The following is a 26,046-nucleotide window of genomic DNA, read 5'->3' on the forward strand; positions in this document are numbered from 1 at the left end:
CATGTGTTTCATTGGGCAAATTTGTCAGCCATACAAAGAAAAACTATCCAACAAAGTAGCATATATGATAATGGGTATGAGGTGTGTAAACACACCTCATATGGTTCAGAATACCAATGTTATAAATCTAAGTTTGGCACCTCAAAAGAATAAATAAGCAATGATAAATGAATAAACGTCACTTATTTAATATTTATCCTTATGAATGTTATGTTTCACACCCCTTGTGCCCACTTCCGAGTTACCAGTTATGTAAATTTATTGGTATTTATTTTTATTATTTATTTTTCAATTTAGTTTACTTCTTAGCTATAGACAAGCCGCTAAGTACCGTGTGATATCGCCAGCTAACGATCAAAGTAGTTTTTGTACCTGGAACCTCAAGTTCTTTGCTGCTCCTCTGTAAAGATTGAAACTTGGCCAACCATGGACTGTAATCATTAAGTGAAGATGTTCCAAGGGTAAACTTTTCAATATCCGAATAAAGATTGTTGATCTCACCCCTGCATTGTTTTAAATTCATCCTTGACAGTTTGTCACCAGTTTGGCCGCCAAATGTTCTCTCAATCTTTGCCTTGTAGTTCTGAAAATTGTGTTAAAGCGATTTAAAATAATATTGGCTTTTTTCTTTTTTTTTGTCTTTTCTTTGATTCAATAGTAAAGATGACACTTTTTTTCTATGATTATGGTAGTAAAGATAAAAGAATAGTTAAAACGAAAACACAGAGTATAGCCACAAAACGACTGTCACAAAACACTCTATTAGTTAGAATAATTGGAAAATAAAAAAATGAGTGACTGTTATTATATCTTAACTGTGGTAGAATTGTTTAAGTGAATGCTTTCCAACAAAGTATGAAAATAAGAAGCTCTGACTTAAAATATATAAAGAAATTAAGAATATAGTATGAAAAACCCCGAGTAAAAAGCTTGAAAAATCTAGAAAACCTTAGAAAATTTTGCCCATATTAAGCCAACTGAATCAGAGGTTGGAGAATCTCCATAAAGTGATGATTCTTCTGAAGCAGCAGGGGGAATACACTGAAAGAAATCATTAAACATGTTTTGATAATTTTCCACAATATGTTTCATGCGGCTTGTCTCTTTTGAACAAAACAAGTTGGTAAAGTCTTCTTTCCAATCCTGAAATAAAAAGAAAATTAATGAATTTAATTTGCCTTATCCTCGCATGGCCGAAAAACGACAACCGTTATAACACGGGTGTTCTTTTCATACATCTTGTTCCAGCTTACGAGTTACCATGTATGTTACATTGTGGATGTTTTTTTATCTAGATTTTTTCATTTTTTATGTGTGGTTGTTAATTTGGACAGCTCATTAGTGACCACTGGGTTGTAGCAATTGTTGTTGAATGCCAAGGACACATACGCCCTCAATGGTAGCAGCGACGAGGCTTGAATCCACCACCTCTGGATTACAGGCAGGCTTGCTTACCACTTTGTCGGACATATTCCAACATGGCAGATCAACAACCTTTGTTATAACTTGGCAGTCTGTTTTACACACCTCGTGCCCGCCTATAAGTTACCACATACGTAACTGTAGGTCTCTGAATACAAAAAAATTAACTCTTACTTTAAACGCAATACTAGGATGACATATTCGTCTCAATTGTCGCACAAATTCATCAGCCAGTGGAACTTCTTGCTTCAGGTGATGTTTTACTCTTTAAAAAAAATAAACAGTTAATCTATAAAAAAAACAACAAAAAAAAATAAAAAAAATAATTGCTTACTTTTTTACGAATTGTTTATTTTTCTTCCCAGCTTCATTTTCTTCAAATTTATATCCTTCAAATGCAGCTTTGAATGGGAAAACAATCGCTTGTGGATAATCCCGCATAACTCGAGTGAGTATTGGTTGAACGGCAGGTGCTACGTCTCTGTCCAACAATGCCACTAGATGACCCAACCAACTTAACACCATCCAACTTGGTAAAGTAGATGACTAAATCAAAAAAAAAATAATCAAGATTTTAAAAATAACAGCCATCAGCAGTTTTTGGCAGATATTGAAAAATAACAAAATAGATCAAACAGTTAAAAAAGTGCATCTAAGATTTACATAACATAGTATGATTTGTGTATGAATTGCAATAAAACTGTGGACAATATAAAAACTCAATTTATGTAACTTTGCATGGGGGGGGGGGGTGCGGGGCAATGACAGATAATATAACATGGGTGTTCTGTTTCACACACTTGATGCCTTCTTCCGAGTTTCAACATATGTAACTATTTAGGTGTTTTTGGGAAAAGATATAATAATTTTTTTTATGTATGGCTGATAATTTGGACGACCCATTAGTGACCACTTGGTTGGAGCAATTGCCGTTAAGTGTCTTGCCAAGGACACATACGCCCACAATGGTAGCAGCAAAAAGCCTTGAACCCATTACCGCTGGGTTGGAGGCAGACGCACTAACCAACTGTGCTACAGCGCTGTTTTTTTACTACAATATAAGTACATGCTAAAATAAGACACTTTACCTCTTGTATAAAAGAATCCAAAATATTTCCTTTAAAATCCTGAACGAGTTGCAGCAACCGAGGGAAACTCCAACTTGCTTTAGAAAGGTCACCGGATTGGATTCTCATGGCTCGTAACACATAAGTTGTCATGGTAACAGCATATTCAACTTTTACTGACTTTAAAGTTGGTGAGAGTAAACCTTCAGCTGCGTATGATATAAGAAGTTAGAAACACCACACTTGTATTGTATCATTACTACTAATATATTTTGCATGATAAGACAACTATAGAATTATTACATGCGTGTACACATTAGTTTATAATGCCCCCTGTTGAGATATGTAGTAGAGTGGGGGAACGGTCTGTGGGGGTCGTCATGGTATGGTTTTATATTTCTTTGAATGTTCTTTGTTTACTACCAAATGTGATAAGAAAATAAAATAAAAAAGTGTCCCATCTTCCCCCATCCTACTATAATATAGATACATTGCATATCATAGTTTTCAGACAGTTTATGCTTAATATCAAAATATAAGACGGTATCCCACCCCACACCATAAACAGTGGCCTCAAACACTTTATAATACCCGAAAGTTGAACTTAATTTTGACCAGGACCAACTAAATGCAATATTACCTTGGTCGCCATTCCTAAGCTGTTCATCACAGAACTTGGCAAGAGCAATGTAGGATTTCTGCTGCAGGCTACCTTCACCAATGTTATTTAATGCTTCACCAAACTTTGCTGCTTTCAGGTAAAACTTGAACGCTTTGTTTGAAAGAGTTTGACGAATGTTGTCGGCATCTAAAATTGTTTTGACCTGTTTAGACTAATCTCCCAGCTGCTCACAAAAATGAACATTCTAAGGCATAAACATAGGGCTAAAAGTTTTCAGGTAAAAATGTAGTTGTAAAGTAAGTCAAAATAATATTCAAAATTAGAGACTGTAAGGAACGATAAAAATTTAGGCAGATTCAGAATAAACATAATTACCACGGCACAATGGTTAGCATGCCTGCCTCTGACTTGGACGTTACAGGTTCAAGGCTTGTCGCTGCTACCATTGTGGGCATATGTGTCCCAGAAGAAGACACTTAGCACAGCGACAAATGCTCCAACCAAGTGGTCACTAATGGGTTGTCCACATTATCAGCCAAATATAAAACACAAAATCCCCCAAAAATAACCACTCACAAAGTGACATTTGTGGTAACTCGTAAGTGGCCACAAAGTGTATGAAGAAGAACACCTATGTTTATAACAACTGTCATTGCCTTGCCACGCGAGAGTAAACAAGTTACATTTAATCATTCTTAATATACATACATATCATAATCATATCTGAGTCGAAATACAACACTCACTAATGTCAGTTCCGAATATTTCCTTGACTTGTTCGATATCAGCATCCTCCCCATTGTTTAAGTTACTTGATGTAAGATGATGTGTCGTAGCAAGTGCAAGAAGGTGATGTATCCTCTCTATGTTGGTGGCACTGTAGGGGTAAAGACATATGAATGAACGAAAATAACTTGCTTTGTATTCAAGTACCCGAAAAATGGTGTTCTGTTTCATACACTCCATGTCAGCTTACGAGTTACTACGTATGTGTTTTTTTTCTGTATGGCTGATAATTTGGACAACCCATTTAGTTGACTACTGGGTTGGAGCAATTACTGTTAAGTGTCTTGCCCAAGGACACATACACCCACAATGGTAGCAGCGAGGTGCCTTCAACCCATTACCTCTGGGTCACAGGCAGGCGCGTTTACAAAATGTGCCACGGTGCCGGTCAACATACTGTACCATGACAAGCATTGAAAAAATATTACTCAGAATAATGCATTCAAAATTTTATGTGCACATACATAATATAAATTTGTTTTTTTAAACACGATAGTGAAGATCAAATAATTAAAAAAAGGTTGCCCCGCATGAGAATAAATAATAATAATAAAAATATAATAACTTTTATTGGTCTCTTCGATTACGGTAGCGAAGATTTAAAAAAAATTTGAACAAAAAGACAGGACATAGCGACAAAACAACAGTTTGACAAAACAACAGTTGTTAAAACACGCTTATGGTTAAAATAATTTACATTCACTCATTTATTCACAATTTCCAAACTCTCACCTTTCTGTAATAAACTCATTCTGTTCATTCAAGCATTCCACAGAAGCTATAAAATATTTTATTTTGTTGTTGTTTGGTTCTTTGTTAAGAGCAAGAGATTCTCCTTGTGCGAGATATGACAATGCTGCCTCGTGTGTCAGTTTAAACGAAAGATTTTTGTCAGAATTTAGAAGTTCATGTTCCTGAAAAATGACAAAATATGTTAGAATATTTTAATAAATAAATATGTAAATGTTTAAAGAGAAAATTTAGTTGTGACAAATAAAAGACAGAACATAACATATATTTGTTTCCCTGAGGACAAAATAACAATGAGAATAAATCCATGAAAATTACTAATTTTTTTTAGGGAAAAACAAAGTAACTTTGTGGTTAATTATGTTTTTTGGAATTTTCTTTTACCTTTTAAGCCATACCAAGCCACACCAATGGCAGCCTGAGTACAATTGTAATACTGCATGTTTTCCGGCGCCGTGGGAAAATGGTTAGCACGCCTGTCTGTGACCCACAGGTAAAAGGTTAAAGCCTAGCTGCTACCATTGTGGGGTATGGGTCCTTGGGCAAGACAATTAGTGGCAATTGCTACAACCCAGCGGTCACTAATGGGTTGTCCAAATCAAATATTAATAAAAATAAAAAAAATTCTCCCAAATAATAATCACCCACAAAGTAACATACATGTAACTCATAAGCTGGCACGAGGCGTATTCCCACCCGTGTTATAATAACTTCGTTTTTCGTCCACTCGAGGATAAAGTAAGTTACATTCTTTCATTCAATAATGTATCCCATTATCCCACCTACCTGTTCTAAGGATGATCTTATACGAACTACTACGGCATGATTTCCTTGTAAGCGGGCACTTTCCATCATATTTAGCCGAAGTTGGAACTTTGTCTTTTCCATCCATTGAACATCTTCATGTAGCATGGAGTCAGATTCAATGTTAAGTTTCTTTTGAAGCTGATCCATAAAAAAAGATCTGAAAAACAGGTATTTCTGTAATAATAATAATGTTATAAATAACTTTTTTTTGTCTCTTACGGTAGCGAAGATTTAGAAATGTTTTGATAATACGGTAGCGTAAATTTAGAAATTATAGTAGCGAAGATTTAAAAATGTTTTGAACGGAAAGACTTTTGTTTATTAAGTTATTTAAAAAGGGTGTTATAGTTAGGCACAAAGGGATTAGAAGTTTTAATAGAATTAATTTTCTTTATCGCTTTCTCCGCAACTGTACAGGATTGTGTCGTAATGTTCACCTTTGATTAAAACTTTAATGTTGTTTGGTTAAATGGTTACATCATATTGTTTGTGCGGTATGACAGTCACACCTGTAAAGCAATTTGTAAATCATATATTGCTCTAACCCAGTGGTCACTAATGGGTTGTCCAAATTATCAACCACCTACAAAAAAAAAATTAAAAAATCACCCACAAAGTAACTTGTGAGCTAACACGAGTTGTATGAACAACCGTGTTATAACGACTGTCGTTTTTCTGCCACGTGAGGATAAAGTAAGTTACATTTATAAGGGTTTATTCATAAGCTGTTGTAATGACTGTTGTTTTAATGATACTCCTTTTTAGGATTACTTTTTCTTCTCCAACATTCGGTATCAAAGAAACCAAAGAGAAGAATGAAACCTTTGATTAACTCAAGGATGCTTTTATTTTTTATTTCAAATTACCTGTATACAATACAGTCATTCCAGGCAGTAATTGAACCAAAGTTAGTATTTGGCAAGCTATTGCTCCAACACGAGACAAGATTCTTTACAGATTGTGATGAAATTTCATTCTCTGTTGGAAAAAATATCATTCTCTTTTAAAAATAAATAAAATAACTTATATAGTAGTAGGGTGGGGAAGACGGGGCATCTTTAGCACGTAATATCCAAATATACTGATTGTGTTTTAAACAATTAACTATGTTCTATGGGATTCGTAAGGATACGGATTTATAATTCTTTGAATGTTTTATGTTTACCACCAAATGAGACGAGAAATAAGAATGAAAAGGTGTCTCATCCTCTCCCACCGTGCTATATTCTTTTTATTAAGAAATAAAATTATTATATTTTGTCAATAAATAAGTAAAATAACTTATTTACTTTTTATTCATTTTTACTTTTAAACTTACCCCCACATACAAGATCAAGGAAATCATTTATATCATTTAATCGAGGAAAAATACATTGTAAGTTTTCTTTCCTGTCCTTCATAAGTGAGTCAAGGTTGGACCATTGATGGGAAAAACTATCCGCTGCTTTATCAGCATAAAACTTCGCGCTGTCATAATCACCCTGAAACAAAGAGGCATTTTTCCAGTGGTTGGGGTAATGGATCAAAACCAATTTCTAGGTCATCAAGGACCTTACCAGTATAAATAGAAGCATTTAAAATGGTTAAGCCATGGTTACAACAAAGTGTGTTATGTTTTATTTTCTAAAAAGCATAAATAATGGCTGTTGTCTAAAAAGTTAACAAGAAGTGGCAGTTTGCTAAGTATATATATGTAAAAAATTACAATAAAAACTAAATTCTTAAATGCAACCTTATAAATGTACATCATAGCCAAATGTTCAGAGTAGTTTTTCTCCACCATATTTTTCCTAGCGTCATCTCCTTGCATTGAATCATCAAAAAACTCACAAAGTTCATTTCCAGCTTCTATGTTGCCTTGAAGAAGCAGCAGAAGTTTTGAATGAACTGATGTGTCCAGAAACCGTTGCTGTGACAACAAAAAAAAGGAATTCTGTTAAGTGGTTACAATAAATAAATGTAACTTTTTTGTTAGAAATAAATAAATGAATTTATTTGTTGGGAATAAATGAATGCAACTTTTTCATCCCTGTATGACAGTGCAACTGCAGTCGTTATTTATACCACGGGTGTTCTGCAATTAGAGAGTCTTGCCTAAAGGTGGCTGTACACAGTATCCGGAATTCGTCCGAGTTGTCTGTTTTGTCCGGATTTCGCTGCCGCATGCGTAATTGGACATGGGTTTGCATATGACTCCGCATGCGAATTCGCACGCCGGATACTGTGTACAGCCACCTTAAGACATCATCCCATACTAGTAGCAGTAGAAAAATTAATTCAGTTTCACTATATTTACCAAGTCGTGTGACAGGGCAACTGCAATGGTTATACCATGGGCGTTGTGAAATTAGAGAAATTAGAGACTCTTGCATAAGACATCACTTCATACTAGTAACAGTCGACAAATAATTTATTTTCACTATATTAAAAAGCACTTCATTTGACAGGGCAACTGCAGTCGTTATACCTTGGGCGTTGTGAAATTAGAGAGTCTTGCCTAAGACATCACTCCATACTAGTAACAGTCGAAAATGATTTTTATTTTCACTATAATTACAAAGTACTTTTAACAACCTGATATTCAGGAACCCTCCATACTTGTTTTAAGCTACAATTTGTATCTTCCAGATAATCATTAAGTTCTGCATCGCAAACTGCATTAACTTGGTCCCATCTGAAATAAAGTATGTTTTTAAAAAAATTGGACTAAATTTGATTTTTAAATTGATAAGCTAGGAAGAGTTAGCATACCTTTTACATTTGTTGAGCAAAAAGTGGTTTTATTTGATGTTCAACTGCAAGTCATGCATGATGGATTCATATTAGGATAATTGGCCAAAAAAACAGTATATGATATACAAAGTAAACAGTATACCTCACATTACACTAGTGGATCTATTACTCAAGTAAATACTCGAATTGGGTTATGAGAACGCTAGTTTACAGTGCTGTCTACAAAGTACATAAACATTAAGTTGAAATTAGTAAAAATAATACTTAGTTTTTTTAAATTTTCCACTTATAATTCTTATTCTATATTTTATTCTGACCTTGCAAGATTTTTGAAGCAGTTAATCAAACAATCTTCCCAAACATCTTTCTCCACCTCACTAACATCATTCTCCCAATCTTCCTTGCGTAGCGCCTGCATTACAAGTAAGATTAACACCAAACACATTGGGAAATGTAAATTAGCCAATTTTTAACAAAAATGCATTGTTAAACATTGGAATGCATGGACCAATAGTTTCTTTTTTAACTTATAATATTGAAAGGTGGTTATCTTCTTGCAGAAATATAAAGTCTGGACACATAAATTTCTGAAGAAAACTAATTAAATTTCTTTTATTGTCACATCAAATAGATTATAGGTAAAAAAGATGCAGCTACCTTGGAGGGCCGCACAAATTTTCTTCAGCAGCATAACTTTGAAGCCGCATTTGGCCCTGAGCCGCATAACTTTGGGGTCTCATTTGGCCCACAAGCCGCATAACTTTTGGGCCGCATTTGGCCCATGGGTCACAGGTTGCAGACCCCTAATATAGAACACACAACTTCACCTCATTGTAAACTTTATAAGCAGCAGTGTAATCACCACAATCCTCCAAAGCTAATCCTTTAGCTGTTGATTTATTCGATTCAGAATCTCCACTGAATATTCCACGCAAGACGTCGAACTCATCCAGTGATTTGTAAAGTCTACGGACAATAATATAATAATATAAAACAATTTTACTATATTATAATAATACAACATGATATTTTACTATAATATAATAATATAAAAAAGGTTTTTAATATAAGAGTATAACATAACATATTATTTTGTTTATCTCTCTGAAAATGATAGAAAAAATCAAATTATTAAAACAATAAAGAAAAGGGAATCAACAGCAAAACAACAGTCGATAAAATACGCTATGGTGAAATGGTATGAAAAAGATTTTTGCGTAAAAAGCATGGCAGTATATGAAATATTTTCAGTAGGCATATTTCTATTCTATTCTTTGTGGGTAAGGTCCTTGTCAATGACCTTCCATTTAGGCCAGATTTGGCTCATTACCCCAACACTCAAGAAAGCTCATTTAAGTCCTTTATGCGACTGGTGCCGCTCATAAGAAAAGTTAAAAACATGCAGTCACCAGAGTAAATATCATATCCCTATAAAAAAGGAATCGAAGGCAAAACGAAAAATCGAAGGCAAAACACCATTCATTAAAACAAGCTTGGAGGTAAATTTAGTTACACCTTGTAATAATCAAAGTTTAAGTTATGTAAATTTAGTTATACCTTGCTAGTTCAATCCACAACACAGGGTTATTCCCCATCCCACTAACATGTGTCTTCTGTTTTTTATGTGAAGGTTCCTTGACACTGTGTTTGTCATCGATTATGTATTGCTCCAACAAAGTGATGCCTACAATAAAAATATATCGTAGTGTGAGGTAAGATGGGACACCTTTAGTGCATAATATCCAAATACCCTGTGTTTTAAACAATTAGTAGCGGGTTATTGGAGTCGGGTGGACACGGTTTTATATTTCTTTAAATGTTTTTTTACTACCGAATGGAACGAGAAAATGGAATAAAAGGTGTCCCGTCTTGCTCCAACCGTACTATAATATAATTAATTAAAATAATTACAGTACAACTATTTACATATAATATAACACATGTAGGGGTATAGATTAGTAACCAGAAAATATCAGGTTTGATGCTCCATGCTGCTACCATTAAGGGAATATGTGTGTGGACCAGACACGTAACAGACATTATTCTAACTCAGTGGTCATTGATGCGATTACAAAATTTTAGGTCACACAGAAACGTACATAGGACAAATTAAGCTAGTACAAATGCATAGGACAAATTAAACTAGCAAATTGTATAATATAAGAGATATATTTACATTTCCCCTAAATGGCATCGTCAGTCTCTTATTTAAATCAAATTTTCTCTTACCAAGAGCATGTTTATTGGATGCAAGAGATGATGAAGAAATATGAGCAGGAATAAGTTTGTTGAATCCCGCATAGTCATGATTACGAAGCGCTACTTCTTCCACACATGCAATGAGGGAGGGATTTTTTTCCGTCGAAATTTCAAGAATTTGAAACATTTTGTCACCAATGTTTGCAGGGGTGTTCTGGATGGTGGTATATTTATACTTTAGGTAATCGAAGACTTAACCCATTGACTGTAAAACAGTGCACTCTGAGATCAAGTATTTGAAATATCAATCTAAAAATATACAATCTTTGCATAACATTATTAAATTTATGCATTCTAAATTCGGGAATGTTTATTTTTTCATTTATCCTAACAATCTAGGTAAAACTGAAAACTACAAATAATTAATTGCCCCAAAAAATTCCAGCTGTTTTTTAATTTTTTGCTCAATTTTGCATATAACAATATTTAATTCAATTTTACTAAAATTAAAAAAACAAGATGTGTTTTGGAAAAACAAAAAAAATTCTACAAAAGTAAGTTTTTGTGAACCCTACCTCTTCCCCATCCCTTTTCCTTTCTTCTTTCAAGATGGCGCACACAAGAGAGGAGAGAACAGATTTTGAGAGGACAGCATCATACTGACACGCGGATGCAAGAGGAGCTATGATAGATTTGTTTGGGATCTGAACATCCGGTAATTCCCCATTCCTATACCTCCGATGCAGAGTGACATCATTTGATCTTCGTTTTTCATGCTCTTTCTGAAATGTCTGAAAATGTGGATTTTTTAAGTATTTAAATATAAGTTATACTTCTTCATGAGTTTGCTTTAATTCATGTCTTTTATATATAGTTCCAACTGTTGTTTATAATTTTTTTGGGGGGGGAATTTTTATCAATATTCATACTCAAATACATTCATACTTCTAAACTCACTACAACCCAATTTATTGAAGAGATTCTGACAAAACATATAGCACACTTATGACCTAAATTTTGTATATACAGCTTTAACAGTCTGTTTTAAACGACTGTTTTTTGTTATTTCTACCTATTTGGAAATTTCGATAAAAAGAGCTGACGCACAATATACATAGATACAATGTGTTAATCTAGTATTTTTGATAGTTTATACTTTATCAACGCTGTGTCCTCCCTAATAATGTTATGTTTTTATATAATGATATTGTTTATCTAATCATGTGGCTGTGTTATGAGATGCCGCACTACAAAACCAATTTTCCTCAATCCAAGTGAGTTATTTGGTGTGACCTTGAATGACCTTGGTTCAGTTTTCACTTACATGCTAAATATAATATGGGTCATAGTCAAGGACCTGGGATTTAGGCTAAATTTGAAGTTTATCCCAACCCAAATACAAATATCTACCTCCTGTCTTCTCTTCTTCACTTCTTGCACTCGAGCAAAGTTGATTCTTGAATCCGTTTGTTCTTTAAGAAACCTTCTGCGTAGTCTTTGAACATCTATGTTTACCCCAGAACCTGAAATAACAAAATATTTGTTATGTAAAAGTGAGGTTTTATTCCACTGTATGAGAATGTTGGTCCCTCTAAGCCAGTTTATTAGTATTGGCCATACTAATAAACTGGCCAACTTAAAATAGATTGGGAGCCCTGGGCCAACAAAAGCAATTTAATAAGCAATTTCTCCATGCCTAAAAAAACGTCTAAAAAATAATTTACTCTTTTTAAAAAAAAATGCTTCTAAATTGGGAATAGACAAACACAGTTACTTTTTACATATCAGGGGTCATTTTACCCTGTAAAGATTATCTAAATAGGATGTCAAAACTAAGGCCAGCAAAACTCTTGCCGGAAGAGCCAAAATACAAGTACAACATGCCTGACAGCAATAATATATTATAACATGTTTGGCTGTGATAAGGTGTTGCGGCGCCGGTCGCATGAAAGACCTAAGTCAGCTTTCTGGGTGTTGGGGTGGCAGACAAAACTCATATAAAAAAATATAAAAAAAAAACAATATATTATACAGTCCCTTTTTTATTTGCAAACACACTCTACTGTCAACCAAACAAATTACATTACCTCGTTGTTTCTTCTTCTGTCCTTTTTGTTTCACCAAATCCACTTTCCCAAACTCTGGGCCCGGTTTATCCGTCACAAGTTTTCTGCCAAGCCTTCTATATGAGGTGGGAGAAGTTATAGAACTTGCTAGTAAAGAACTTTTCTGGTGATCTTCAACAGCAAGGCTTGAAAATGTGTCAAGACTGCTACCCGTCATCCAATTGTATGAACTCTTACCACCTGGGTTGTGAAAAACATTAATTGGACAATGTTGGTATACTTAAAAGAGTTAGCATAGAGGTCATGATAAACATAAAAATCTTATTAAAATAAATATTGAAAAAAGTTTTAGAAAAGGTGTTTTTTAGGGTCATTTTACCCTGATGAAGAAGACTGAATAGGACGTTGTTTAACAAAATTTTAACTGGAAGAGCAAAAATATAAGTATAATGTTTCTTACAGCAGGAGTTTATAAAATGAATGAATGAATGCAACTTACTTTATCCTCTAGTGGCAAAAGTCATTATAACACAGGTGTTCTGTTTCATACACCTCTAGCCAGCTTACAATTTACCATGTATATATATATATGTTACTTTTTGGGTGATTGTTTTTTTTGTATTTTTTTTTATGTATTGCTGATAACTTGGACAACCCATTAGTGACCACTGGGATGAAGCAATTGCCGATAAATGTCTTGCCCAAGGACACATACACCCACAATGGTAGCATTGTTGAGCCATAACAAAATGAAAAAATTAAATCACCCACAAAGTAACATTTATACATGGTAATTCGTAAGCTGGTACGAGGTGGATAAAACAGAACAGCTATGTTATACTGACTGTCATTTTTCCTGCCACGCGAGGATAAAGCAAGTTACATTCTTACATTTATATTTATTTAGCATTATGTAACCCCACCTTCCACAGTTGCAGTGAATTGTAAATCTTGTTGAGTTGCGAGAATCATATTCGGATTTTGTTTGCGTGACGTTACATCACCAGATGAATTACCCAGCGTTTCCACGAACATTGGAACCAGACTCGCGTACTGGTGTCTCCAACTGTTATCTATCTCATACTCCTATTGGTATGAATATTTTTTTATGCCAGTTTTTAAGAAGATAAGGAAAATACAAACTGCAAAATGAAAATAGAAGAAAAAGGGTTTATAAAAAATAATGGAACTTGTAAAAAGGGTAATAACTTAAATAGTAATTTAAAACGTTAGAAAAATGCAAACTATCCATATTTTTTTAAAAAACGCCAAAAAAACAAACAATTCAAGTCAATCTTATAGTATACCATTAAAAACGCATATTTTATGAACAAAAAAATCATTCAATAAACTCTTTAAAAAGTAAAAAATAGTTAAAAGTGAAATTTTACCTGAAATACACACTCGGAGAGAGGAAGATCAAAGATTGCTCGATCAAAGTCCGGACTCAATGATGTACTTTGGAGGATCAATCCAACTGCATTGCAGAGGAACCGAGACTCCTCTAAGGAAGAGTCGTAAAGATCTTGGAAGATTCCGGACACTTTATGGATGGGAGTAATCGGAAGACGACTTTCGTCGCTCCAGAAATTCATGGCTCGATTTCTGAGGTAAAATGATAAATTTTGTTTTTTAACTCAAAATTTTTTAATAATGAATGAATGAATAAATGGAATTTATTTCGTCTCTTCGGTCACAATAACGAAGAACAAAAGAGTGGACAAAAGTGAAAAGACAGGTAGTAACGGTAAAACAACAGTTGTTAAACACGCTTATTGACAAATAAGAAAGAAATATTGTTTTGGATAAAAGTCGTGACCGTTACAACCTACAGACAATACAGAAAATTAAATAAATAACATTAACTAAACATATTAAGGTTCTAATTGGAAGAAAAGTGTGCGTAAGGACACAACCCGTACAATAAAACATCATTGTCTGGCCCTATGGCACTGTAGGCTAGCGTGCCTGCCTCTAACCTAGAGGTCATAGGTTTAATGCTTGTTGGTGCAATACACATGTCTTTGAACAATACACATGTGACATGTCTTTGTACATTGTACATGTCTTTGACCAAGACACTTAAAAACAATAGCTCCAGCCCAGTGGTTACTAATGAGTGGTCCAAATAGTCAACCATACAATTTATAGAATGTTTAGTAATTTTTTATTTTATTTTTATTTTAGATTCACTGATAATAAAAATAGAAATAAATTTTATTTATGTTTTATCCTGGCATTCAATTCTATGTGAAAAAGGTCCTGACCTCTGATTTGCATCAGATTTTTTTTGCATCTTTGTATGGCTAACAATTTGGAACGCGTAACCTCTATGTTAGAGGCGGGCGTTTGTGCAACGAATATGATATATCTATGTTAGAGGCGGGCGTTTGTGCAACGAATATGATATATCTATGTTAGAGGCGGGCGTTTGTGCAACGAATATGATATATCTATGTTAGAGGCGGGCGTTTGTGCAACGGATATGATATATCTATGTTAGAGGCGGGCGTTTGTGCAATGGATATGATATATCTATGTTAGAGGCGGGCGTTTGTGCAAAAATATGATAAAGCAGATGTATTCACACATATATATATATATATATATCAGGAAAAACATGAAACATACCTCAATAACTCTTCTGGATCACTGAGACATTTAAGAAGAAATATTTTTGACAACTTCATAATTTCAGAATGCTGATCAGTTGATGATAAGCTGTAATAATACAAGTTAATATTAATTCAACTATATTGAGGATAAATATAACAGGTTAATCCAGGGTTGTACAACAAATATATTTGTTCTTATATTACATGCATAGGCTTTGAAAAACATACACCTGAAGATTTTTTCAAAATTGGAATGTTATACTCAATAAAAATTAAATGAAAAAATCTGTTAAACTAAATATTTAAAAAAGGTAGTGCAGGAACCATTGCTATATAGCATACAATAGGTCGGGGGAAGACAGAACACCTTTACCACAAAATAAACATTCTGATCGTGTTTTAAACAATTAACAACGGACTATGAGAGTTGTGATGATAAGGTTTAATAATTCTTTAGATGTTCTTTGTTTACTACCAAATCGGGTGAACAAATAGATGGAAAATAGCATTGGTTCTTACAGTATTATTACTTAAAAATATTTTACTCAAAAATATTTACTATATAACATACTTATACAGTTAAAATGTATAAAAAACCTAGTTGCACCTTTTCTGATGGTCGTATAACATCATAGCGAGCTCAAAAGCTTCTTTTCGGCAGATTGGGTTCGAATGTTTTGAAAAAACTTTAAAAATTTCTGGTAAAAACTGAAGAACAATTTTGTATTGCTGATCTGTTGGGGATTCCCCTGTGTTGATAATGGTTGCCATGACAAGTTTGGAACAAATTCTTAGCGAGGCAAGTTGAAGAGGATCTCCACTAGAATCAGAAATTTATTTTGAAGAAAAGTTTTTTTTTAGATTGTTATGAGTTGGGAAATATGGTTTTAATGAAAAATGTTTTTTTTCTGTGAGATTTTTTTTTCTGTAACGCAAATGTGATAATTGAAAAAAAAACTTATAAAAATACTGTAATCATTCATGTCTGTATATTTCCTTATTGAGGTGTTATTAACATACCACTTATGCATTTCCCATCATTTAATTATCCCTTTAGAACTAAATAAAAACAAATCTGGTTCTGTAATACAATGCCACACAACTACTATAATTGTGTCATAAAGTAGAATAACAATGCTTTTTACCCCACTGAGAAATTTGTAATAAGATTCTTCATATCTAGCTGTTGATACAAATCCTCAATATGTGAAGCTCGTTGGTTGATTATTTCATAGCAGAAGGTACGTAGGTCGCCATGCATCTAAAATATAGAGGTTATGGTTCAAGGCTTGTCGCTGAGACTGTCATTTTCAGGTGACGCGAAAATAAATCAAGTTACGTTATATGAAATACATGTAATCTTCAGTCTATTATATAAAGGCTTTCTTATATACGTTTATTTGTAAAACTACATAAGTTGGCATTACGACTAATAATAAACAGTAAACGCTATGTAAAAAAGTCTGGCGCCATTTCGCCAAGGTGGTTAGTCTGTAACCCAGAGTTGGGTTGGAGCAATTGCAGTTTTGTGACACAAACGCCCACAATGGTAGCAGCATCGAGGCTTGAACCCATTACCGTGCTAAACACTTTGCCACGCCGCCGGAAAAAACAAAATATCTTAATAATTCACATTGTTTTTGTTTCGAAATGTAAGAAACAAATTATCCTAATAATTTACCTTTGGTAGCAATCCAGTAACAGCGGATACAAAGTTATCAACCATTGGTGGGAAATGCATGGAAACTTTGTGTAAGCAAGTTATGAAGATATCTTGAGTCTTGGGGTTTTTAAACAGGGCAGAGAGATTGTTGCGAACCTAAATTTAAAATAAACTTTTAATGTTTAGAATATATACAAAGGCAGTTGTGTCTGGGGCAATGGATCAACTCAGACAATTCCCAGGTTGCTGTTAGACCTCATCAATAAAGAATCAAATGGTTAATTGTAAGATTTGTGCTATAACATCATAGGCAATAAAACAATTTCCATTATTACAGTTTCCATGTTCATTACTTGTATATTTTGGGTTGGGGTATTTTGGTGGATTATAACATATGTCATTACAAGTTTCAATGTAAGATTATTTGTTGTTGATTTATTTTATCAAGCTTTGAACCTGGTGCCTTTGGTTTCCAGGCAGTCTTAGCCATTGGCAAATGATATTTATTACAGTAACAGTAAATATTATACAAACATTCTTATTCTACCATTTCATGAACATTTCCATTTTCTTCCTTTTCAACATTAGTAATATAATTCAATGTGAGTCCCGCCACTTCAGAAGCTGCATCGTATATCTCCTTTCTCTTGAAACGCATGTTCCGAAAGATTCTGCGAAAAAAAGGCGAATACCTTAAGAAATTAAATTTCATAAATTTTTGCTATAACTCACAAATGAGTTTTCCGTAGTATTGGCATTAAGTAACACAGAAACTATGGACAAAAAGGGAAAATATCACCCAAAATTAAGATGCCTGAAATAAGGTACCCTTTCTATTACAGATAAAAAGTCTTGTAAGGTAACTTACTTTATCCTCGCATGGCTGTTATAGCACGGGTGCTCTGTTTCATACACCTTGTGCCAGCTTAAGAGTTACCAAGTATGTAACTTCCTGGGTGACTATTTTTGAGGGAGTTTTTTCTTTTTTTATGTGTGGCTGATAATTTGGACAACCCATTAAGTGACCCGAAAGTAAAATTCATTCCTACCCATATTTCCTCACCTTTCGTAATATTGTTCCCTATCAACATCTAGTGTATATTCCCCAGCAAATGGTGAACATTTATTAACAAGGAACGCACCAAGCAACTGAAGACCGGCAAAGTTTTCTTTCAAATCAACATTAGTGCTGGAAATGTAACAATAAATAACTTAATTTAAAATTTTTTTCCCAAATACATGTAAATATGTTTTTAACAAGAAGGGTGTTTCAACAATTGTTGTTTTAATGCTATACCCTTTATTTTCATTCAAAATAATTTTAAATTTTTGCGACTGTAATCAAAGAGACACATAAAAGTTAATATTGTTAATATTAATATAAACTATACATAATTTATGCAATAATTAGGTACTAATATACCAAAATCACAGTTTTGAACTAGTGGCCAATCGAAGAGATAAATAAAGTTATTATATAGTAGGGAAGATGGAACACCTTCTTATTTAATTTACTTGTCCCATTTGGTAATAAACAAAGAACATTCAAAGAATTATAAAACCGTATCCTCACAACCCCCATAAAGCGTTGTTAATTGTATAAAACACTATCAAGATATTTGAATATTATGTTCTAAAGATGTCCCATCTTTCCCCACTGCTATATCATTAAAGTTGAATAACCTCTTTATAAACAATAACTAGGTGACCTAAATTTAGAAAACACGATATAAATACAAGCCATCGACACCATACCTCTCGCACAGCTGATACACAATATTAGGATCCACCCCCCCTCGTACTCTCTCACCCCAACATTCAAGGGTGGTTTTAATAAGATCGAGATTATGACGGATAATTGCTCGATTATTGTGGTGGATTCTACGAGACAATTGTTCCAACAAACCACGGACCAAACTTTTGCCTTCAACCGAATCCTGTAAAAAAGTGAGTTGAACTTACTTGGTCTATGACACGAGTTATGTTTTTTTTTATTTTGTATGGGTGAGGTCCTAGAGGACCTTGGATTATCCAGATTTGGTCCATTACCCCAACACCCTTATACGCCCAGAGTGACAGGATCGCGGTAGCGAAGTTCGTTATTATGTTTCACTTTAAGCGTTCCGACCGAGTCCCGATTCTGTCCCATGGTTGGGGGTAAAAGATTTTGAATGATAATAGTGAACAACTAATTAGGGACCACTGAGTTGATGCAATTGCGCGTCTTACCCAAGTACATACCCAAGAACAAAGCCACAGTGGTGGCAGCATCAAGTTTTAAACCTAGTATCTTCTGGTTTTAAAATGAACGCTTTTAACTATGGTAAAATAAATGTGACTTGCTTTATCTATGAGTGGCTGGAAAACGACGGTTGTTAAGCACGGGTGTTCTGTATCATGCACCTCGTGCCAGCTTTTGTGTGAATTTTCTTTATTTTTATGCATAGCAGATAAATTTGACAGTCCATTAGTGACCGCTGAGTTGGAGCAATTGCTGTTAAATTCCTTGCCCAAGGACACATACGCCCACAATGGTAGCAGCGAAGAGCCCTAAACCCATTACCTCCAGGTTAAAGGCAAGCTCGCTAACCAACTGTGCCACGGACGGATTTAATAACCTTTGTATCCTACCTCTGGTACAGCAATGTTGTTCCATGAAAGCACAGTGACCAGTATATCACATACCATGGTATCAATGCCATTAACACCACAATCTTCCCTTAATATTAATTGTGCAAGTGGTGTAATCCAATGTGCAGCATATGGTCTGAAAATAAACACAATGAATTGAATTTAATAAAATATCATCAAGCTGTTTTGTTAAGCAAATATTCAAAATGTGCATACATTATATAGGCATACCGTTTGCTATATGCTTCAGTAAACAAATGAAAGTAACTTTATTAATCTTGGGAAACGGACAGTCGCTTAGGACAGATTCGTTATCAAATACTTTGTCCTTGTTTACCAGTTACCGAATATGTAACTTTTTTGGTTGATTGCTATTTTATTTGTTTTGTTTCACTTTGTTCTCGTTTACAAGTTACCGCTTATGTAGCATTTAATATTTTTTTTTTTTAGCTTAACAACATGTAGTCTAACCCTGTAAAGTTAAAAAATTAAGTTAAAAGGCAAGCGGTATAACCACTGTCCCATGACAGGTTTCACACCTGAAATATTGTTCGCAGTTGATGATCAACTTTGCAATGAAGAGTCTCACGTTCTTACTCGTGGATGGTGATGACAACTTCTTATGGATGGAGGACATCCATGAAGGGAGAGAAGACTCTTCTTCTTTTTCCTCTTCTGGGAAACCTTGAAAAAGCCAAGTTTCTAGTTTGATTTTGTTGAACTTTTAGAGCAGTTACCTATTTATTTGCCTGAATGTGAATTGCATGTAAGTAGCCATGCTATTTAAAAAACACAGCTATTTTATTGATTAGGTAATTTTTCTACGTAATTTGTTTACCTTATATCTATTTTTTACATTTAACACTAACCTATGAATTTGCATCATCCAAACAAAAGTTGGGTGTCATGAGCCTTCTTTTTACCCAATATGTTAGAAATAGTACCTGCTATATCTATTGAAGGCTGTTTTACAAAACCTAGATTAAGCTGGCACTTAGAGACAATGGTTAGCACGCCTGTCTTTAACCTAGAGGTTGAGGGTTCAAGGCTCTTCACTGCTACAATGTGTTTTTAGGCAAGACGCTTAACAGCAATTGTTTTAACCAAGTGGTCACTAATGGGTTGTCCAAATTGTCAGCCAATCATAAAAACAAAAGAAAAAATTCCCTTAAAAAAATAAATAAACGAGTATAAATAAGTTACATTCACTCATTGAAACATATTACTACTGACCTATATTGTTCTCATGCATGTGTGTGATGAGGCCAACCAATGCAGGCATACACTCATGTTCATTCAAGCTATCAACCTCTAACTCCACAAAGTTCCCAGTAAATGTTGTTGCAATAGCAGGTTGGGAATCAGTGTTTTCAAACTCATCAGTTGAATTGGTTACTGACATGCCTGTAATATTGTAAGAAAGTTTTGGTGTCGCAGCAGAATGGTTAGGGCACCTGGCTTTAACCTAAAAGTTACGGATTCAAGGCTCGTCGCTGCTACTATCGTGGGCGAAATGTGTCCTTGGGCAATACACTTAACAGAAATTGTTCTAATCCAGTGGTCACTAATGGGTTGTCCAAATCGTCATTAATACTGATAATAAAAAATTCCCTCCAAAAAATAACCAACAAAGTTACATACGTTTTAGCTTATTAGCTCTTAAACGGGCACGAGGTGTTTGAAACAGAACATTTAATATAAGGATTGTCTTTGCAAGAGTAATGAGTTTATTTTTTTAAAGTTACAAGGTTAAACAACGTATAGTGTCATAGTAACGGTTCAATGGCAATGCTATACCATTTAACCATTTTGGGCGTTTCTGTCCATAGTAAAGCCACTTAAGAGTAATTTCTTTACGACAGTAAACTGACATAGGTGGTTCAAATTAACTTCCAAAACATATAAATCCTATAATGTTTTTTTTTGTAACTCACAAAATACACGTGAAGCCACCATGTACTTTAAACTGGAGTGGTTTAAATTTAAACTTACTTGAAGTATTAGCACTTGAAGTGTTTGGAACAACAAGACTTCTGTTTCTGTCAAATACACTGATTTCCTCACTTAAGCTGCTCCCAGCCAATGATGCCATGTATTGTATGGATGCTTCACCCTGTTGGATAGTGTTATACCATTACATAACATAACATATATTTAAAAAACAAAAAACATAAAGTCTGTTTAAAAAAAAAAACTAAACATAACGTATATCATATAGACAGCATTTTTTAAAGTTTTTTTTATGATGTATCTCTTCGTATACAGTAATCTGATTAGTTAAAACAACAAAGAGAAGAAAATCAGAAAAACGACATTTGTTAAAAACATGTGTAAAATGACTCAAGTAAAGTGTTAGATTTAATTTCTGTTATATACAGGTGAGGTCCTTCAGCAAGGCATGCCAGGGTTTCTGAGATTTAGACCTAGGTTGGTTCATTAAAAAAAACGCTTTGAATTTTGACTTAAAAGTAAACAGTACTCCATTCATAGTCTTCTTTTAAAAGAGTAAGCAAAGTTTTCATATGTTTTAACAATTTATTCCAAAAAATGTTCAACATATACATATTACTTCTTTTTCTGCTTTCTTTTTCCTGATTGCAACAAACTTTTTTCTTTTAGTCAATGGCTGACTTATTTCGGTGTCAAAAGTATAATTTTTGTTGCAGTCCAACACATTATTAAGGAAATATTGTTGTTTGGAGGGATTTTCATCAAAAAGAAAAACTTTGAACCTGGAGAAAAATGAAAGTATGTGAGAATTTTAAATATATTTTAGAAAAAAAGGTGTTTTGATTATTTTAATGGTTCCAAAAAGTCCGGAGAAAACCCGGTTCAAAGCTAGTTGCTGCAACCGTGTTTGGTAAGACTTTTAATAGTGTTTGGCCCATTCTGCTAATGTCTTGTCTAAATTAACAGATACCACAAAAAAAAAAAACTTAAAAAAAAAAAATATTCCAAAACTATGGTAAAGTTTCACCTACAAGCAGCAGGTATAAGGTCGCTTGTGTTAAACCTGCAGACAGGGTTGCTGTAACCACAGAACAAATGAATGAATGAAATTTACTTTATCCTCGCGTGGGCAGAAAACAACAATTGTTATAACACAGGTGTTCTGTTTCATACACCTTGTGCCAGCTTACGAGTTATGAAGTATTTTACTTTGTGGGTGACAACCCATTAATCACCACTGGGTTAAAGCAATTGCTGTTAAGTGTCTTGCCCAAGGACACATACGCCCACAATGGTAGCAGCGGCACTTATACCTAATTACCATTTAATTGAACTCTGTGTAGAAATAACAGCAGCTATCAATGCATTATAAACTCCACAGTGAAATTGTCTCCTTTCTTCAAGCAATACCTTCTCACCTTTCATGTTTTCATTTCTGTCTCTAAAATATTACCAAAACATCATTTGATGAATGCTTGTAACCGATTTTTCTGGCCTGACCATGAAAATTCATTTTGTATAACCGTGTCCCATATTTTATTCAAATCGAGCAGTTTTTTAGGTATGTTTTTATTGCAACTTACCTTGTCTAATTTTCTGCGTACTTTATCATTTTTCTTGTTTAATTCGATATAATGTATTAAGATACCTGTTGACTCGCAACATGAAGGTTTTAATCAAAGAGTTTCCACTTTGTGTTGGTTGGCTCGATGTGAAAGAATGATTGACAGGTGAACTTGGTTTGGTCTAAAACAAACTCCATGTAAGTGAGGCTCAATAGAAATTGGTAGTATAAAGTAGAGTCTTAATTATTCTGCGAATTTTTATTTATTGTGCTTTTATACATAGCATGTTTTAATGGCTATCATTTATTGTAATGTGTTTAGAACTTTGGTATTAACATAGCAGTGAATTTTTAATTAGAACTTTATTTACAAGCAAGTTATGATGCTTGTTTTGCTAATATATTCTATGCTCCACTTTTTACATTGTATTAGTCTACCCAAACAAAAATAAGAACTTGTTTATGTAACATAAACCAGTATAACTGTAATAATTTCTGTGAATTCCTGATCTGGTGCTCACCAAATTGGAGGTTTCTTGTATAAGAAATACAGTGAGGCTCCGGTGCTATAAAATACGCAACTGACGAAAATTATGACCAAAATTGTATAACGCATGAAATATATATATCGACTAAATGGCTTTGTCAGACTCTTATTTAAATGGAAACAAACCAGTATTGTGATGAATCTTTCAATTTCTTTAAACTCAACAATAAAATTATTTGAAAGATTTATCACACTACAAACAGCCATATATATGCAATAAACACACCTGGTCCTCAGGTAACAGCGCAAACATGAGTTCGAGTAGTCGATATGCCAGACATTTCATCTGTAACTGATAACTCCATTTTGATTCTGGATACTGTGGGAAAATTAACGGATAAAGAAAAATTATTGATTACAAAACAGAGTACACTAAAAAAACACCCACAAAATGACATAGGTTGTTACACATAAGCGGGCACGAGGTGTATGAAACAGAACACTTGTGTTATACTAACTGTTGTTGCCCCTCCAAGGAGGGTAAATAAGTAACATTAATTTATTCATTATAAATTCAAATTGTTTTTATGTCATTCAAAGGTTGACAGTTATAAGCAACATTCCCTATCCTTTTCTAATAGCACCTTTACACTGTAAAACATAATAAAGAGTTCCTAAACACTCTAAACCATATCAACTAAACTATAAACATCAATTTGAATTCGTGGCTTTAAACTTCCATTTCAAAGTTTTAGCCATACATAAAAAAATTTAATAAATCACCAAATTACATATGTGGAAACTCGTAAAGGTGGCTGTACACAGTATCCGGCATGCGAATTCGCTTGCGAAGTCGTATGCAAATCCATTACCGAGTTCCGCATGCGACAGCGAAATCCGGACAAAACAGACAAAACGAACGAATTCCGGATACTGTGTACAGCCACCTTAAGCAGGCACAAAGTGTGTGAAACGGAACACATGTGATAATAACTGTTGTAGCACCACCATGTGAGGATAACTAAGTTGCATTACTTAGATTATATAATATATATATTTATTATTAAAAGCCTAAAATCTTCAACAATATATAAAATCATATTTACTTTGATATGCTCTTCTTGTACAACGGACATAATATGTGAGATGTTGGTTTGAAAGAATTGTATTACAGATGTCACATTACAGCATTGTGCCATTGGAACTAAAACATTGTGTATAGCAGTTTGTGCTGCAGGTATTGACCGTTGGGTTGAGGTGGTGAATATGGTGTATGGGATTTCCAGTGCTGGGCATTGCTTAGAAACTGGCATGCTGCAATAGAAAGTTCAAAAATTTTAGAACAAAAATTTAACAAATTTTAGAAAGTTTTTTAAAAAGAATGCTTAAAAGTTCTAGAAAGAAATTTCAAAATATTTTATTAAAAAAAGGTTTAAAACTTATAAAAAAGTAAGCTCAAAAAATTTGGAAAGAAAATTCAAATATTGTTAACATTATTTATGGGGACAGTTATGTCCACTCATTAATGAATTAAACTGTTGGTAAAAAAAAACTACCTTAAAATTCTACGTAAATTGCACAGTTTCAAACTTTTAAATAGTATATATGAATGAATAAAACTTATTTACCCTCAAGCTATATGGCAAGAGCAACCTTATAACACAGGTGTTCTGTTTTATACACAGCGTGCCTGCTTACAAGTTACCACATATGTAACTTATTTATTCTTGCGTGGTGGGGCAACGGCAGTCGTTATAACATAGGTGTTCTGTTTCATTCATACACGTGGTACCCACCTACGAGTTACCACCACGTATGTTACTTTGTTGTTAATTTTTTTAGAACAGAGGATTTCAATTTTATTTAATGTTTTATGTATGGTTTTGGCCCACAATGATAGCAGCGACGAGACTTGAACCCGTAACCTCCAGTTGAAAAGCAGACGCCCTAATCGCTATGCCACAGCCCCATAAATCACCAAATTACATATGTGGAAACTCGTAAAGGTGGCTGTACACAGTATCCGGCATGCGAATTCGCTTGCGAAGTCGTATGCAAATCCATTACCGAGTTCCGCATGCGACAGCGAAATCCGGACAAAACAGACAAAACGAACGAATTCCGGATACTGTGTACAGCCACCTTAAGCAGGCACAAAGTGTGTGAAACGGAACACATGTGATAATAACTGTTGTAGCACCACCATGTGAGGATAACTAAGTTGCATTACTTAGATTATATAATATATATATTTATTATTAAAAGCCTAAAATCTTCAACAATATATAAAATCATATTTACTTTGATATGCTCTTCTTGTACAACGGACATAATATGTGAGATGTTGGTTTGAAAGAATTGTATTACAGATGTCACATTACAGCATTGTGCCATTGGAACTAAAACATTGTGTATAGCAGTTTGTGCTGCAGGTATTGACCGTTGGGTTGAGGTGGTGAATATGGTGTATGGGATTTCCAGTGCTGGGCATTGCTTAGAAACTGGCATGCTGCAATAGAAAGTTCAAAAATTTTAGAACAAAAATTTAACAAATTTTAGAAAGTTTTTTAAAAAGAATGCTTAAAAGTTCTAGAAAGAAATTTCAAAATATTTTATTAAAAAAAGGTTTAAAACTTATAAAAAAGTAAGCTCAAAAAATTTGGAAAGAAAATTCAAATATTGTT

General features: G+C 33.9%; 1 protein-coding gene across 1 annotated transcript in view; it reads right to left on the reverse strand.

Moving 5' to 3' along the window:
• The window catches only part of LOC149738608 (DNA-dependent protein kinase catalytic subunit-like), a 53,005-nt gene that overhangs the window by 4,828 nt on the left and 22,131 nt on the right, over positions 1-26,046 (reverse strand). The window contains exons 38-75 of the mRNA XM_089874505.1: positions 25,664-25,871; positions 23,649-23,741; positions 22,960-23,057; positions 22,633-22,752; positions 21,931-22,093; positions 21,354-21,474; positions 20,595-20,765; positions 19,901-20,045; positions 19,362-19,497; positions 18,486-18,667; positions 17,794-17,919; positions 17,278-17,401; positions 16,749-16,886; positions 16,213-16,328; positions 15,675-15,887; positions 15,084-15,173; positions 13,844-14,057; positions 13,376-13,538; positions 12,474-12,692; positions 11,797-11,909; positions 10,962-11,177; positions 10,417-10,600; positions 9,745-9,871; positions 9,015-9,153; positions 8,505-8,599; positions 8,029-8,128; positions 7,187-7,363; positions 6,773-6,935; positions 6,321-6,432; positions 5,434-5,611; positions 4,630-4,811; positions 3,858-3,988; positions 3,130-3,297; positions 2,511-2,698; positions 1,757-1,968; positions 1,597-1,687; positions 949-1,143; positions 373-583 (exon numbers count right to left, since the gene is read on the reverse strand). Coding sequence (XP_089730631.1) covers positions 373-583; positions 949-1,143; positions 1,597-1,687; positions 1,757-1,968; positions 2,511-2,698; positions 3,130-3,297; positions 3,858-3,988; positions 4,630-4,811; positions 5,434-5,611; positions 6,321-6,432; positions 6,773-6,935; positions 7,187-7,363; positions 8,029-8,128; positions 8,505-8,599; positions 9,015-9,153; positions 9,745-9,871; positions 10,417-10,600; positions 10,962-11,177; positions 11,797-11,909; positions 12,474-12,692; positions 13,376-13,538; positions 13,844-14,057; positions 15,084-15,173; positions 15,675-15,887; positions 16,213-16,328; positions 16,749-16,886; positions 17,278-17,401; positions 17,794-17,919; positions 18,486-18,667; positions 19,362-19,497; positions 19,901-20,045; positions 20,595-20,765; positions 21,354-21,474; positions 21,931-22,093; positions 22,633-22,752; positions 22,960-23,057; positions 23,649-23,741; positions 25,664-25,871 — 5,822 coding nt within the window. The remainder of the gene's footprint in view (positions 1-372; positions 584-948; positions 1,144-1,596; positions 1,688-1,756; positions 1,969-2,510; positions 2,699-3,129; positions 3,298-3,857; positions 3,989-4,629; positions 4,812-5,433; positions 5,612-6,320; positions 6,433-6,772; positions 6,936-7,186; positions 7,364-8,028; positions 8,129-8,504; positions 8,600-9,014; positions 9,154-9,744; positions 9,872-10,416; positions 10,601-10,961; positions 11,178-11,796; positions 11,910-12,473; positions 12,693-13,375; positions 13,539-13,843; positions 14,058-15,083; positions 15,174-15,674; positions 15,888-16,212; positions 16,329-16,748; positions 16,887-17,277; positions 17,402-17,793; positions 17,920-18,485; positions 18,668-19,361; positions 19,498-19,900; positions 20,046-20,594; positions 20,766-21,353; positions 21,475-21,930; positions 22,094-22,632; positions 22,753-22,959; positions 23,058-23,648; positions 23,742-25,663; positions 25,872-26,046) is intronic.

This window comes from Ciona robusta, chromosome 3 (genome assembly GCF_009617815.1).
Source record: "Ciona robusta chromosome 3, ASM961781v2".
NCBI classification, from domain to species: Eukaryota; Metazoa; Chordata; class Ascidiacea; order Phlebobranchia; family Cionidae; genus Ciona; species Ciona robusta.